This window comes from Homarus americanus, unplaced genomic scaffold (assembly GCF_018991925.1).
Source record: "Homarus americanus isolate GMGI-L3 unplaced genomic scaffold, GMGI_Hamer_2.0 scaffold13581, whole genome shotgun sequence".
In the NCBI taxonomy this organism is placed as follows: Eukaryota; Metazoa; Arthropoda; class Malacostraca; order Decapoda; family Nephropidae; genus Homarus; species Homarus americanus.
Window position 1 is genome coordinate 295,591 of NW_024750713.1, and position 16,336 is coordinate 311,926.

At 36.6% G+C, this 16,336-nt stretch overlaps 1 protein-coding gene across 11 annotated transcripts in view; it reads left to right on the plus strand.

Moving 5' to 3' along the window:
• The window catches only part of LOC121854164 (mitogen-activated protein kinase-binding protein 1-like), a 150,782-nt gene that overhangs the window by 122,024 nt on the left and 12,422 nt on the right, over window positions 1-16,336 (plus strand). For 6 of the 11 annotated variants that reach the window (XM_042348618.1, XM_042348613.1, XM_042348614.1 and 3 more), the window contains 15 exons: window positions 641-819; window positions 1,724-1,877; window positions 2,381-2,515; window positions 4,751-4,822; window positions 5,073-5,201; window positions 6,023-6,216; window positions 7,498-7,671; window positions 9,714-9,904; window positions 10,054-10,166; window positions 11,829-11,906; window positions 12,238-12,455; window positions 13,117-13,255; window positions 13,414-13,583; window positions 14,443-14,545; window positions 14,694-16,155. In XM_042348618.1, coding sequence (XP_042204552.1) covers window positions 641-819; window positions 1,724-1,877; window positions 2,381-2,515; window positions 4,751-4,822; window positions 5,073-5,201; window positions 6,023-6,216; window positions 7,498-7,671; window positions 9,714-9,904; window positions 10,054-10,166; window positions 11,829-11,906; window positions 12,238-12,455; window positions 13,117-13,255; window positions 13,414-13,583; window positions 14,443-14,545; window positions 14,694-16,155 — 3,511 coding nt within the window. The remainder of the gene's footprint in view (window positions 1-640; window positions 820-1,723; window positions 1,878-2,380; window positions 2,516-4,750; window positions 4,823-5,072; window positions 5,202-6,022; window positions 6,217-7,497; window positions 7,672-9,713; window positions 9,905-10,053; window positions 10,167-11,828; window positions 11,907-12,237; window positions 12,456-13,116; window positions 13,256-13,413; window positions 13,584-14,442; window positions 14,546-14,693; window positions 16,156-16,336) is intronic. The other 5 variants (XM_042348621.1, XM_042348623.1, XM_042348622.1 and 2 more) reach the window with 3 other exon arrangements.

Genomic DNA, 16,336 nt, shown 5'->3' on the forward strand with positions numbered 1-16,336 from the left:
TGTTCCAACTTAAGTAGAATGCTTTTTTGCCTTTTGTGAAATTTGCTGTGGCTGTGTTTAATGACAGTTTAGTGAAAAAAAAAATATAAATAGTTTAATCTAGGAAACTAGTGAAATGCTGGGACCGTGAGACTTTTGGACCGGCAGTGTAGACCCATAAAAATTCATTAAAATTTAACATTTCAAGTCTGTATTTTTATACAATATCTCTTGTCTCTGCTTAGATGCTAGTTGAATTATTTCTTATTAATGAACGATGAATTTAGCAAGTTTTCTCATTTAATTTAGTCAAGACTACCAAAAAAGCTTGGAAAGTTTCTATTATCTGTTAAGGCTACTTGATACTATAGTCATTTGATTTACATAGTGAGTATCACCATTCTGTATGTGCAACCCTACTGTGACAGAACACATACATGGTGTAGACCCAAAGATTACACAGATAAACTATTCTCTTTCTCCTTCCATCTTGTGCTTGGTACACTATTATATTTTTATGGCTGTATCCCACTGGATAATGCTGTGAAGTGCTAAAATGTGCTTTATGCAATTGTGCTGTATTACAGTTTTCTTCATTTTTAACCTGTATGCTGCAGTATTGCTTTAGGCCTGTTGCCAGCCTGCTTTTGTTTTCCCATAGGAGCTCCTCAAAATCTTGTATGTGGACCCAGAACTGGGATTCATCAAAGACACAGATGTCAGCCCCCAAGGTGGGGACAGAAATGACACATCATATGATTCTCGTAACGGAGTGAGGTGCATCAGAGTTAGTCCTGACGGCAAACACCTGGCATCTGGAGACCGAGGAGGAAACATCAGGTTAGGGTGAAGATTTCCTGGTGTATTGGTGTAAGGCACAAGGAGGGATTATTTTATTTTTTGTTTATTTTTTTGTTTTATGACCATTTAATTTTTATTTATTAACTAAATTTTTGCCTTTAATCCACAGGTAATGTATTTGTATTTTAGAAACACTTTTTTTTATCGATTTTTTTTGGTGTGTAGGTACAGTAGTATAATTGCAATCCTTAAACACCTTTGGAAGCTCTGCAGTAGGAGAGAAAAAAAAAGGCTTTGTCTTTTCACTTTAAAATTATTAATATTTTGGCCATATTGACATTATAAATTACTTGGTGATATGGTAAACAGTGTCGGTGCTGTGTGCTATTCCTCTCCTCAATAATACAGTATTACCTTCTTCAGTATTACTTCTTGCCTTAAACTACTTACTTTAACATATATAGTATTTACTGTACTGACAAAACCCTTATTTTTTCCACTCCGATTTCCTGTTACTTTTACTATTGTTGGTGCTTAAATGATATAAACCCAACATACATCACTGCCATCTTGCTTTGTTTGTGGGAATGGTAATGCATCATCTCTAATAGATAAATACAGTAGTGATATATATATTTTTTTTTTAATTATATATTCTTGCCATTATAACTTCTGCAAATATATATTTTGACCTTCAGGAAATAACCAGTAGTAATTGCATAAATATTTTGTGAAGTGATATTCTGTACCTCTTGTATAGTGTTCAGTGAATTGAGTTGTTACTGACCTTCCATATATACAAGTAAAAGAGTCTTGATGTATGAAATTCCTCTTCAGATGTCATATTCCTTTTTAATTCGTTAATCACAGATGGTACTGTATTTTTTGTAGTTGATCTTGAAAAAAGAATTGAAAGTCTTTAATTGTGCTTCTCTTTTGGTAGAGTACATGAGCTGCAGTTCCTTGATGAGCTGTGTAAAATAGAGGCACATGACGCCGAGGTGTTGAGTCTTGAGTACTCTCGTCCAGACACAGGGCACAGGTTCCTGGCCTCGGCATCACGTGACAGATTAATTCATGTATTTGCAGTGGACCAGGTGAGAATTGTGCATTATGAATTATTGTTTATTAGACATTTATTTGGTGTAATGCAGGATAGATTTGTGCTTCACTGGGTGAACAATTGCAGAATGTGTAAAAATAGGGAAGTGCGAAAGGATATAAAATGTCACATAAAGTACTGGACTATCTCAGAGTGCCTCAGTAACATGTACAGTTGTGGACAAAGGTTCACTCCCTATCTGTGAAACTGACTCATGGGAATGAGTCTCTGAACTTCCTTACCTTGACTGTCATCTGGTGCTGGTGTGCTGTTTTATTTCATTTTGGGCCAATACGGCTTAAGTTTGGGAGGGAGGGAATTTTTTATCCCGACTGTACACTCTTATGTCATAATTATATCATATTGAGATTTGAATTTGTTTAATTATTGATATTTAACTTTTTTCCAAACAGGGTCCTAGTGACAAGAATTTATATTAGGTTAAAAAACTTTAGTAAATAGAGGCTACTGTACTTATAGACAATTCACTCATTACAGGATTACAGTTTTGTGCAGACTCTGGATGACCATTCCTCAGCCATAACATCTGTAAGATTTTATCAGAGTCAGGGAGCTCTACAGATGGTGTCCTGTAGTGCCGACCGGTCCATTATATTCCGTAGTGCCACAATGGTAAGTGCTCTTGATGGATGAATTGTTGAGATATAATAGTATTGTTGTTAAAGTCCCTATAAGCTAACAGTGGTTTTAAACTTGAAAATATATGGAAGCCGTTTTAGCTTGTTATATAGAAGTAGGATCTGCTTAGTGGGAACTTAATAAAGCTATTACTGTTAGTGTCTCATCTAATGTATGTATGACAGCAAGGAGCCTAAATGCTCTCCAAGACACATCCCTATCATGCTCCTCTGTCTGTGTTAGTGTGTACCCTCCTGCATCATCATAGATAGTCGGCCTTCCTTATTGCTCTAGCTTCTTTTTATCTGTCAGCATCTCTTTGTTTTATGTCTGCTAGAGAATTACCTGTACATACATATTACTTAAAAAGACATAATGGGTAACATTTATTGTTCTTTTGGAAATTCAAGTTACATCTCGTAAAGGAAATCTGCAATTTACCATTGTGTTTTGTGCTCACTGTGTTGTACTTTTATATTGTTTTATGTTATTTATTTGCTTTGTTGAATTAGTATTGTAGATACACTAAATCCTTGATATTCGGTTTACACCAGCGTGACAAATGATCACAGTACATGGGTACGGTTCATACAGATCAGTGTGGTGAATGTGGGAAGAGAATCATCTTTTTAATTACAGTATTACCTTATCTTCACCAAGATATGTATAATATGCTGCATATGTAACTGTAATACAATAAAATCCAATAATAAATAACTATATATATAGTTGGAATAGAGAGTTTGTATATTGAAAAGAGAACGTCCACAATTTGTAGTCTCTCGAGCTTACAGCTATAAGCATTATTTACACATTCAATTCCTCCTGTGTTGTTCAAGACTGGAACTTGACATTGGGTGGTGTCAATCATTACTGCATATTATGGTTTGTTCAGAATTGATGCATTTGATTTGAATATCTGAAATTATTTTTTCATTTGACCCACAATAATATGTCCGTTGTTGTCAATCAACAACAGTAGGAATCCTGTGGAAGATATGTTGTCTTGGTTGTTATCCTTGGCCATGAGCTTCCTATATTTCTGCTCACACAGTTTCTAACACCTCTTTTCCCATATAGGAATACAGTACTTGTTGAGGGTATATTTTGTTCCAACTTGTTTATTTTGTAGTACATGATAGTGGAGACTTTCTTTTCTGATAAACATACTAGCATGCATATTTGATTTATTACAGTTTTTAAGTGTTGGTGTTAGGTAATAGATCTCTTGACAATATGGAAGACAGTGATAACAAATATGGTAAGGGAAGACTGTGCATGTTTCATGTGCCTGGGTGTGAGATGATAAAGATATGGTTTTTAAAAATAGATCATTAGGACTTTTATTATGAATTCTGCCAACCAGTCATATCTGTCAGATTTAGTTTACAGTATTTACTTTGTGTTTATGTATTGCTAATGTTCTTGTTATAGTAGTATTTATTTCTCTTTGATATACTGTACAGTATATTTGTTCTCGAAGTAACAAGTAAGCAATGGAGTTTTTGTTTTTCCAAGATGCTTCATAATAATTAGTCCCCATTGTTCTCTCTTTTGAATAAACTTGAAATATTGAAATCCATTAAAACTAGAACTCTATTTCACTTGTGTTTCACCTGACTCCTTGCTTCCCCTGCTAATGATGGAAGTGTAGTACAGTAACTTTGCTGCACCTAAGTATCTAATTTTATCTTTTTCTCCTTCTGTCACCTCAGGGATCACTTAACAGAAAGATGGTAAATGGATCTCATCTGTTTCATGCTTGCCTTTCTTATCTCACTTTTTTGCATGTGTAGTGGGAGAATTTTGTCTGTAAAAGGCTTGAATTATCAATTTTAATGGAATAACAGTGAAAAATGTGATGCTATTGTGGTTGAATTATGTATCAACTTTGTGAATAATATGACTTATGTAAATGGAGACTTATTTCTTGGCTACGAGTTTGACATAAAGAACATAAGAACTTTTGATTCTTCCTCTTTGTAAATCTCACTTATTGTGTAATAAGGATTGGCAGTGAATGCTGGCCTTATCTTGGAATTTTCAGCTGGTGTTGGTATTTTTTTTTGTGCTGTAAATGTTTTGCACAATCCACTTTAGCTTTTGCATTTTCCTAGAATGATTAAATTCCTAATATTAATGTATATACATGTTAATAATTTGAATGAAATCTTTTTTGGGGCTTATTGAGACTAATGTCATAGTTTTATGATTTTTACGTCGTTTCAGACTCCACAGAATGAAGTTTGGTTCTCCCGAGGCCACAATGTTGCGGGAAAAACTACATTATATGACATGGAGGTTAGTATACTGTAAATTTAACCCCTTCACTACTGGATGCCACTTTTAATATTTTATTTGGCTGTTAGAAGGTTTTATTCATCTAGAGAAACTCCTCATAGATACCCAAGGGGTTAAGGTAGCAAATATTATATATTTTGTTGTACAAGTTAAGAACATAAGACTGAGGGTAGTTCCATCATTTACAAAAACGTTTTAAATGTAGTTACAGCTTAAGCATAATCTTACAAGACAACTTTTACTCTCTCAGGTTGATCACGGTCAGCGACACGTCCTCACTGCATGTCAGGATCGTAACATCCGTGTTTATAACGTCAACACTGGTAAACACTCCAAAACCTTCAAAGGATCTATTGGTGATGATGGAACTCTGATCAAGGTAAGCAGGGTAATGGTTCCCAGTGATATTTGATAATGAATCACTGTTGTTCCTCTCACTGGATTGTTGTCAAGAATGTACGTACAGTACTTACTAAAAAACACTATACAGTACTGTATTATTAGGAAGTAAAATTCTTGCCCTGCTTTTATCGTATAATGTAAAAACTTGTTGGCTCCTGCTTACCATATGGGAGTGGATACATAGCTCACATGTCCTCAGGGTCAAAGGTTTGCACCTTGGGTACTCTCAGTCTGCCCAGCTGTGAATGGGTACCTATCTATAAAATAAGGGAAGAGAAAGTAGTTGAGCACAATACTGGTCTCACTGTCCTCTTATTTACTGAGCCCTGATATTCTTTGTGCTATGCCAGGTGTATGCGACCCACCTTCACTTTTCATAGTCATGTTATTTCCTTAATGTTAACTATTGGTGTGGAAACATAGATCATTATCATTATTCTATATACTGTAAACAAAATTTTAAAGCTCAATTTTAAATTACCAGTATTAGTTTAATATTTAGAAATTACAAGAAATAATAATTCTGGATGTAGTTCTATAAAATTTGAATTCATTGAGTTGAAACTTGGCAACAGCCCCTGGGGGGTGAAGGAGAGGCATTGGTGCTTCAGATGCTTTGGTACAACACTAAAGGTTTTCTGTTTACTATTACAGTACTTGAATTTTTAATCAGTCTTGACAAAACTCTGTGCTCTGATGGTTGTGGCAAATAATACTGTGTTCACTTGTGATTGGATATATTTTTGTCTTTCTGTACTGTAAAAGAGAACAAAGTAACTCAAAGTATGTATATTACAGGTCATCCTTGATCAGAGTGGTATCTATGCTGCCACCAGTTGTACAGACAAGAATATGTGCATCTATGATTATTACTCTGGGGAATGTATGGCTATAATGTTTGGTCACTCCGAGCTGGTTACTGGACTCCGCTTCACCAGTGATGGTAAACACCTCATAACTGTGTCTGGCGATGGCTGCATCTTCTTGTGGAGGTGAGTATTGTGGACTACAAGGTTAAATTATTATTAATTTTTTCTCCCTCTCTTTTCCTTACTTTCTCTTTCATTCTTGTCATCTCTTCTTTATTCCTCCTTAAATTTGAATTTTAAAAGTACTGCCTGAGAATCCGGAAAATCCGAAAATCCGGACTGACCCAATCCCCAAGCAGTCCGGGTTTTTGGACTTCTACTGTATTGGTAAATACACAATACCGGTACACTATTTCATATGATACACAAACTATATAACAATAAAATGTTTAATTATATGCAATGTAAGTATTGTATGCAGGTATAACAAATATGTATAATAGTTTAATATACGTATTTAAATACAGTATACGTAAAGCGCATTAGCGCTATCAATTTCAAAAGCGTTCAGCAAAAACCATAGGTGTTGGAATTATACCAATATTCCCCTACTATTATAATAGTAGTCAATAATTATTGACTAAATTTAGAAGTGTGGAATTGCCCTAAAGAAGGTTCCTCTTTCTCTTAGTCCGGAACTCATCAGTGCTTCAACTAAAAAATATGCATGACCTAATAACCTTATGTTTGGGCACTTGGGGTCATACCATGGATTTTGTTCAACTTTCATACACAGGTATTCCTACTATCATTTTCTGTTCATCCTATCATATGCCTTTTCCAAATCTACTATAAATCACTAAAATTATCTGTAATTAATAAAAACCAACAAAAAAACTTATGAAAACCAAGAAAAAAGCCACTGATTAATTTTTTTTTTAATTAGCCAAGTTACTCAGTCCATTGTGACTGCCTTTTACCAGTATCGGTTGAAATTCCACCGATACTCCCAAAACAGGCCAATACCACTGTCACTTCTTGCAACCCAGCATCACCTATTAGCAGCATATCCCTCATCATAAAGAATGATGCTCCATGTTTTCGTGTCCACTTCTGTGCCTCGTGTTTGCAATTTTCTGTGTTGCTTATGATTTACAAACTGATTTTTTTAGAATTTTAGTGGATGTATCAATATATTAGTTTAATTGAAGATAGAATGTCTTAGTTTGTTATATATTAGAATTTTTGTTTTATTATGCTCATTCTTTGGTATTTAAATTATCATCATAAAGTATAATCTACCTAATCAATCAGTTGTTGTAAATTAATCCACCCAACATATTAGAGTCAAATTACTTGGAATAATAAAAAGATAGCCACAAGGGAGATTGATGAAAAGACTTGTTTAACCTGTATGATTGGGGGATATAGTTTAATATAAAATGAAATGTTTTCTGTGGTTAGAATGCCTCATGACATGACCCAGACGATGACTGCCCGGTTAGCCCAGCAAGCGGAGAGAGCTTCCAAAGAAAAGAGGAAACCACAGCGACAGTCTATAGACAATGAAGACTTCAGGCCTGCCACTGAGGACATGTTTGATCAGAATGCTAACGAGGCGGAGGAGCCCGACTATAGGTGAGTCTTTACACTTTAGTTTTTACTCATGATGAGTACTGTAAAAAAAAAAAAAATTTTAAATAAAAAGCAAGCCAGCAATTAATACTTATTGGTTGACAATCCGGTGTTTTGGGAGCAAACCTTGTGACTGTCCCATCCACCCTGCTGAAAGTTCTTGGGGAAATGAAATGATGCATTGAATTTAACCAAAAATTAATTATTTCCTTATTTGTTTTAATACAAGAGTTTAAGTTGAATTAATGAGTGCACCAAAATATCCTGTACAGTATAGTTTTCTTTGCTTGATAGCACATAATTTTTAACTTAAATTAGTTAGGGGGAGGATTTGACTACAGTATTATGAGAGCTGTCCATAACCCACTTGCTTCACTTCCCTGATGTTGGTCTTCCTTCCACAATGTCATTGAGAAAGCAGGAGAGCATCAGGAGGCATGATATGCTTTTTGATGCAATAATAAATCATAGATATTGGAAAATATTTTAATAGAAATATAGTAATAAACAGTGGAAGTAATTTTTTTATAGTAAATTGTTAAGTCAGGACAAATGGTGGATTGAAAATGTGCATCATTAATGAGGTGGGTTCATATTATAAAACTGACAGATCCATGACTGTTTCTTGGAATAGCCATACAGACTGGTAGTAACCAGCAATATTATCTTAAATTTGTGTTTATTCTGGGGCCTGTAGAGGAGGGAGTTCTAAAATGTGGTCGGCAAACATAATGCGGGTAACTGGGGTACACCCCAGTGTTTATATAAAAAAAGTAAAACTCGCATAGAAGACTTATAGAGGTGACACTGCTGCTCTGTATATCTTGTGTAATGTCTACTAATTCTGTCTTTCTTAGGTGGAATCATGCAAATATGTCCACTGGGACACCTACATCTAGATGCCTGGAGTAGTGAGCATACATGAAACTTAGTTCATTGTGGCACTCCTGATCCTTTTATTCTGAAAAATATCAGTAAACACCTGAGTATTGACAGACCTTACACTCACAGATGTTGATAATGTTTTCAACAAACTGTCACTGCAGCTTTGGTAAAATATCTGAAAAGCTGCCAATTTTACTGCAGTAATATTTCCCATATTTGTTTTTGGTCACCTTGTTCTCACTCAAGCTGTACCCAACTATCACATGATTGTAGTGAGGTGTAGTACCGTATTGTCATCTGGCCTGAATAAGTTTGTTCTCCATTGCACTGTGTGTAATGTAGTTCTGAAGATTTCTTGACTGCTTTGCATAACTGCACAAAACATTTTGACTGATGTGCACATGTTAATCAAAAGTTGTCTGGGTCTAGGCCTGACTAATGTCGATTTAATTTACTGTGTTATATTCATCATGAGTTGAGGATGTCACTTGTTCTTATACTTGTTTCTTTTATTTACTGTATTTTTTATATAGAAATGAATGTGTTTTATATCTCACAGATAAGAGTAAGGATGTTAAGTAGAGAAATGCTTTTTTTTTATATATACGTTTATGGTAAATAAACTGGAGTATAGTGAAAGCATGGTGATATTAATTGAGGATAATTTGACTGAAGCAAGAAATATCAAGATTCTAAGGAGCCAGTCACAATATCTCTTGTAGTAATTGCAAGTGTCCCTTTCACTTATACATCAGGGCCTGCTGCATGGTATTGTAGCTCCAGCCCAGTTTCCACATGTGCGTTTGAACTTTTGGGTATCAATTTGATCTGAAATACTGTATTTTGCATTGACAGAATTTCTTCCACTTGCAACTGAAGTGGCTGGTAATTAATGCTCTTTTTGCTGAGATTAGATTTAATACAAAACAGCTGCTCATTGGTGCAATACATTTTGTTTGGCCTCTGCTGTAACTTGTGATGCATTGAACTATGCTGTCATAAAGACAAAAATTTACCTTATGAAACTGCTTCAAAGGCTCGTGGTCCACCAAGTGTTGTTTACTATAGTATTAATTAGTGAGGCTGCACTACTTGGTTTATTTTTTAATAGTGTACATAACTATATATTGTGACTGGCATTGACTTTATTGTTTCACAAGGTTCAGTATGGGACAGTTGCCTCTGTGGGCCAAGAAGCAGATGACGGAGCCACAAGGTCCTGGTGGTGGTGCAGGAGACAGAGGAGTTGTGGACATGCCCAAGGGACGATGGGCTCAGCGACTCCATAACAATGCCATCACCTTTAAGAGCCATTATGACACTGACTCTGTAATACCCTTCCCAGCAAGAGGTAAGTTGAGGTTCTCTTCTGGCTTATGTAGAGTCCCAGCACATATAATTCGATCTCCTTTGATGCATCTTACATTGTACAGTATTCTTATTCAGTATATATCGTAATACCTATTCTTATTACTGATGGACCATCTTATATATTTGCAGAGAAACGTGCTGCAGACTCTGAGTCAAGTAAAGACAGCTCTCTGGAGGACAGTGTCGGTGTTCACAAGCAGTATAATACTCCTCGTAGAGAAAATATGTTATTAACCAAACAGGTCAGTAGAAATACAAAAAAATTACCTTATTTAACATCATCTACAAGTACATAATTTTATTTTATTACTTAATCAAGATAGGTGGGTAGTCTTTGAGTACCTCAGGGAGTTGTGACCCTGCCTTGGCAGCTGTTCCTATCCTGTGGGTTGGCATTAGGAAGGGCATCCAGCCATAAAGCATTGCTTCAACATGCCTGGTGGCAATTTGGTCACCAAAGCTGTGCCCATCCCCCGGTTTCTGCTGCATTTTCTGGGCCAGTATCCAGGGTTTGCAGTGGTGAATGGAGGGGGGTGGGGGACATCCCATTGTGGTTTTATCCAACAGCTGCCATCAGGTAATCATTGTGAGTTTTTCTTACTAATTTCCGTGGATTATTGTGTACGTTTACTCACATCATCATACTTGTTCAAAAATGACTAAACACTTGTAATTTATGCTTTATTTTCTTTCCTGACATGTGTTAATGCTGTATGTGGATTAATTTCATTGTTTTGGAAGCCAGTTTCTTACCTCTTCTGGATTATTTTGTATTTTCAGGGTAGGTACTAGACTCATTTACTGTATTTTCTGAGCATGTTTCATTGCAACCTGGTTTTGAAAGGAGGTCAGTTTTTTACGCTTAATTATAAAATTGCATTGCTTGAAGAGCGTTTTAAGGGTGAAGCATTATATCATCACATAAATAAATTTCTGTAAATTTTTTAATCATGTGGGAGCAACAGTGATGAAATTTATAATCTCACAGTTTGAAACTTACTTACCCCATGCTTGTAGAGAAGTCATTTTGGGTACAAATCCACACACCTTGATATCACAAGTTGGTACTGAGCTATGGTTGGCACTGTGGCTGGACATATGTATGTATTGTGGATAGTATTTCAATCCTCCACTGAGCTATGGTAAGTCTGGAAAGGGGCTTTGTTTATCCTGGATGAGTTGGGTAAATGTACATACAATAGAACCTCTCAGAATTAGACTTCGGCTTGAGTTTGATTTATGTCTATTTATTATCATGATTCCCTGGCTTCTTTGGGCATTTGCACCTGATCCCACTGATTGGCCCAGCAGCAGAATAACACTAAATCCCCATTAACAGCAAACAAACAAATTTGGTCTGAAGCAGATAAAGTTTATCTCAATGATTTAGCTCGGTCAATTAATCAAAGTGGTTTTGATAATATATTTAGAACAAAAGGTACAGTGTTTACCTTTCTGAAAAGCTGTAGAGCAGTGTGTCAGACTTAGAGGGGTTGTGTTGACTTAAGAAGCACACAGATACATTACCGAGATATTTCTCGTCTTTATACTGTATTTAATATTATCACTGTGTACTGTAACCAAGAAATCCTTAATACATGTATATATTTTGTATTAAAATTATCATTGTTCAGTAAAAGCTTGGGCAGGCAAGTAAATTTTTGGTCACTTGCCAACAACCCCCACAAAAAAAAGAAAAAAAAAAGTAAGTTTCAACCCTTGTACTATATTCTGTTATCTGTGGTTCTGGCTACTTCATAATTTATTTCCACTTATAGAAGTTTCTCCATTAGAAATTAGATTAGATCTTAAACAGCCATTTATGTAGTGTGAATGTCTGCTGTGTCCCAGAATGGGTGTCCGGACTGTTTCTTTTCTCTTGACACTGGCCTCCCAACTTGCAGGACCCGAGTGGAGAATCTCCTGGCTTTGTTCCTTGTCCTGACAGTTTAAAGGAAATTAATTCTGGGGGAACTTTCCAGGTATTGATTTTGTATTTGATTTGTCAGTGATAGAGAGTTTTCTGTTTCAACTTTATTTTTACTGTACAGTACTTTGCTTGTCTTCTTGGCTTATATTTTGTTAATATCTATAGCTTAGTAAGCATAACATAAAACCTTTCTGGTCATTATTTTTGTACTTTGTGTATATAAAAGTATTGTCTGCTTTTTGCTCAAGCCTTGAATTTTTCTATATTTTTCAAATAATAGTGTTGTTTTCTTTTAATTACAAGCTTTCTCTGCATAACCACAACATTCCTTGACTGTATTCATGGTAAACCTAAGTGACTGTAAGTATTATCACAACCCATAGGTGACACCCTCTAAGATTACTACTAAAAGAGGTAGTGATCTGGATGGACGGAATAGACACCACACAGACGAGAGTGATGTGAGTAGTTTACGAGTCGATGACGGCACCACAGACCACGATGGGGACATTGAAGACTGCAGCGAACATGATGACGAGAGCACGGAACCTGAGCATTCGGAACACCTAATGTATTACCCTCACAATGATGACACAGCTAGGTGAGTATTTTCTGAGTGAGAAAAAATACAAATGAGCATAATAGTTTAAACATTCATGAATTATTTTTTAACTCTTGATTCTATTTGTGTTTGGGTGAGTCTCTCCTTGTTGGTGGCATTAATGGCCACGCCTAATTCATCTTGCATAATTCCACTAAATATTAGACTGAGTTTAAGTACGGTAAACAGACTATTATCAAGGACATATCTTAAAATAGATCTAAGAGTAAAATTTACATGAACTAAACTAAACTTGCCCGGTACAGTATAAATATTTAATTCTGTACTTAACACATTTCCATTAATAATAATGATAAAATGTGGCTGTGGTCTTTTTATAATGTCTTTTAGATGTTCTTCTGGTTGAGGTATGTTGACATTTCTCACTTGGTTGGTAAACTCCACTGGCTTGATAATTCTTTTTTTTGACAATGAAATTATTAAAAGTTATATAAAAAATTGTGTGTTGTGCACTGCAATAGTTTAGATAAAAATTTTTACCAAAATGGTGTCTCGACTATAATATATAAGCCATCACAATTCCTTTAATGATCGAGTACTAGTCTGTTTACCCTAATGTTACTAGAAGACTTAATCCAGCTTAGGGCTACTGTATTGTATTGTAGACCGTCATGTATGATATCTTATTTTGGCTTTGCAGTGACTTTACAGTGAATGCTATGGACGTAGAAGAATTACGGCGGTCTCAGCGTCGACACAGGAAAGCTCGACCAGAGAGACCCACAGATATACCATTAGTGTCAGTCTCTGGGTCTCAGGATTCTGATGACGATGATGAGGTAATATTGCTGTTTATTCACTTGAAGTTAAGTTCCACAGTAAATATCCTCCATTAGCTACAGAGACTGTCATTGTAGATACAATATCAAGAAGTATTTGAATCACAGAGTTCTACATATATATATTTGTTCTTCATCAATTCTTCTCTACTTCTTAGGTGTCTACGCCGAGTGCAGACACTGCTGAGCGTAATATTATGTCCATGTTGAGCGTGAGCACCGAGAGTATTGACCGTGTTGGCCGACGAGAAAACTTCCTCAAGACCAACTATGAGTCCCTAGAGGGAGAAGCAGCAAGACCAGAAAAAGAAGTAAAAAATAAAAATAGGTACGAACATCCGTGTATTTGCCATCGACTAAATATAGGCTAGAATGCTTTTTTTTTCAGATGAGGCAAATAAGACTTCATCCAGATAGCATCTCATGGTCATGGACTCCGTCTCAACCAGGACCAAGCGCATAACCAAAGTAAAGCCAAGACAGTATTCTTTAGCCTCAAGGACAGTCTTTTTCTTAGTATGTAAATTTCCAAGAATTGCTGACGGGAATTTTCATGGGCATACAGCAGCCGGCCCATCATTCATGTACAGTACATCACATACCTTTATTCACCAAATTTACATTTCTTTCTATCACTCACGCTCTGTCATTCCCCATCAAGAAAATATTAAACAACTTTGGTGACATTACACATTCTGGATATAGCCTTGCTTAAATTAGGGATCAGTTTCCCTCTTTCAGACAAACCCTTTGCACTCTCTCCCTGTGAAAAGTCTGGAAAGCATTTAAGTTTCACTTTTACTTCATATATTTACAGTATATTCCACACTACTTTTTATCTAGTGTCTTGTATGCTTTTCCAAATCAATAAATGCTGCAAACCAATTCTTGCTCCTCACTATAAACATTTCATGTTTTTTTTTTGTTTTTTTTTCCAGTACAAAACATTGATACACATGGTGTCATTTTCCTTTCTAGCAATGTACAGGCAAACCAGCCATTTTTAATTTGACTGGAGGCAGTGTTTGATTGGTAAATGGTTTGGGCTAGTTTCTGTAGTTTTCACTACTTGGTTTGTTTAAGTGTTGGCTAACTTAAATGTTTCCAGGTAGGTTAATGGGGTGGTTAGGTTAAATTACGTTTATCTGACTATCAAAAGCAATGATAATTTCTCTCTCTCATTGCAGCATATCTTACAAGTTTAATGCCAGAAATAAAGATAGTCACGTGTCAAATAAAAGAGAGGAGCTTTTAAAGAGAATTGAAGAAACAAGAAAGAAACTACAAAGTGTAAGTTCTCATGAGTATGGTATACTGTACTCAGAATTATGAACATATTGAGTTGTATGAATTTCAGATCTGTTCAATATTAGTGTGAATATTATTTTGAGTTTGTAGCATTAAATGATCTTTCTCATTCCTTTTATTTTTGTTTTAGATTGGCTATAAATCTAACTTAAGAAATAGCAAGAGCATCTCGGACCTTAGCAACATTCCTGAGAAAGATACGTCTTATATGTCTGGGAACCAAGGTAACAACTGTGAGTGTGATGATAACCCCTTTCATCTTCCTGTCCCCACTGCATCTCACATTCCTCTCACAGGCTCCAGCAACATTCCTGAATTATTCACCAGAAGTGTTCCAACAGTTGTGCCAGGTGTTGTGGGTAGTATATCTGAATTAGTATCAGGCTCTCTTCCCCGATTTGTCACTGGCAGTGTACCTGAGATAGGGTCTAGTTGCCTTTCAGAGTTGGGAAGTAGTAATGCAGATATGGGAGTTGAGAGTTTAGGAAAGATCGGTGCAGCAATATTTGATGGTAGTGCTGTACCGAGAGATCAGCAAAGAACAGGTAAGCAACTGCTAGCTCAACTAGAAAGAGATCTGCAAGAGTTTGATCTTCTGATGGGGTGTCCACCATCACCTCCTGAAGTTGACACAGATTCTTTGGAGGAGACCTTACGAAGTTTGGCCCTATTGACCTCCCAGGAAACTGTGCCTAAACAAGTTTACCAGAATCGTCATAGAGGTGATGAAGACTCGGACAGTGACACTGTTAAGAGCGAAACATCAAATTTTAGCTGTGATAGTTTGGAAGATGGAGAAAATGAGGAGGAAGAGGAAGAGGAAGAGGAAGCGGAACCATCCCCCGAGGAAGAAGCTGAAGATACTCCTCGCCACCGTGTGTTTGAAACGCCCAATACTCTGCCTCTCCCACGTCGTAAGAGGCAGAGATGGCAAAGACTCTCACTCGAAGGTGTATCTAAGTACCGACCCAATGATTATGAGTCTGATGTGTTTCCAACAAATGAAATGTCAACTAGTTCTCATTCTCAAGTATTTCGGACAGCATCAGATACAGCACTGGCTAATAGTGACAGCAGCCATTCAGATGTACAGACACCCACTAATCCCCCTTATTTTTCTGTAAAGTCACCGGGGCATACAACCAGCTCTAGGTGTATGACGGTTCCTGACACTACTCGTGGCCTTGTGAATCAGCCCAAGGAAACCATTGTTGTACAAGAAAATGACTATAGTAATACTGTGTCCACACTTACTGTAGAGACGCACTCATACCGGCTTGAACGTTCAGCACCCGTGTCTTTTTCAATACCCCAGCCCCCAGCAGTAGAGCAGCTGAGGAGACAAGGCCGTGAATTATCACCTCGGCGGCAGCCTCACAAAAGTAGAGTCATTCTTCCCCCAGCTAGTGTAGGTGATGCAGAGCATTTTCCTGTGGTGCAGGCTCAGCCCCTACCCCCAGGGCCTCCTGCAGCTGTCTACCTACCATCATCCCAGCCCACACTGCCTCAAGGAGCTATACCTACTCCAGGCAGGGCTCATCGGGTTCTGCTAGCAAAGAGGGTCACCATACAACAAATACTTCCCTCCAAACGTAAGGGTTGGATATCTCATTTCGCCTGGCTGCTCTCATGGCATGAGGAATGACTCATCAGGTTTACAGACTCCTGATTTTATGTTATTCACCTTTATTATTTATGTTGTAATAATTTTTTTCCAGGAAACATTTATGTTATTATATCTTATTTGTAGTTACTAATTATTTACATTTGCAT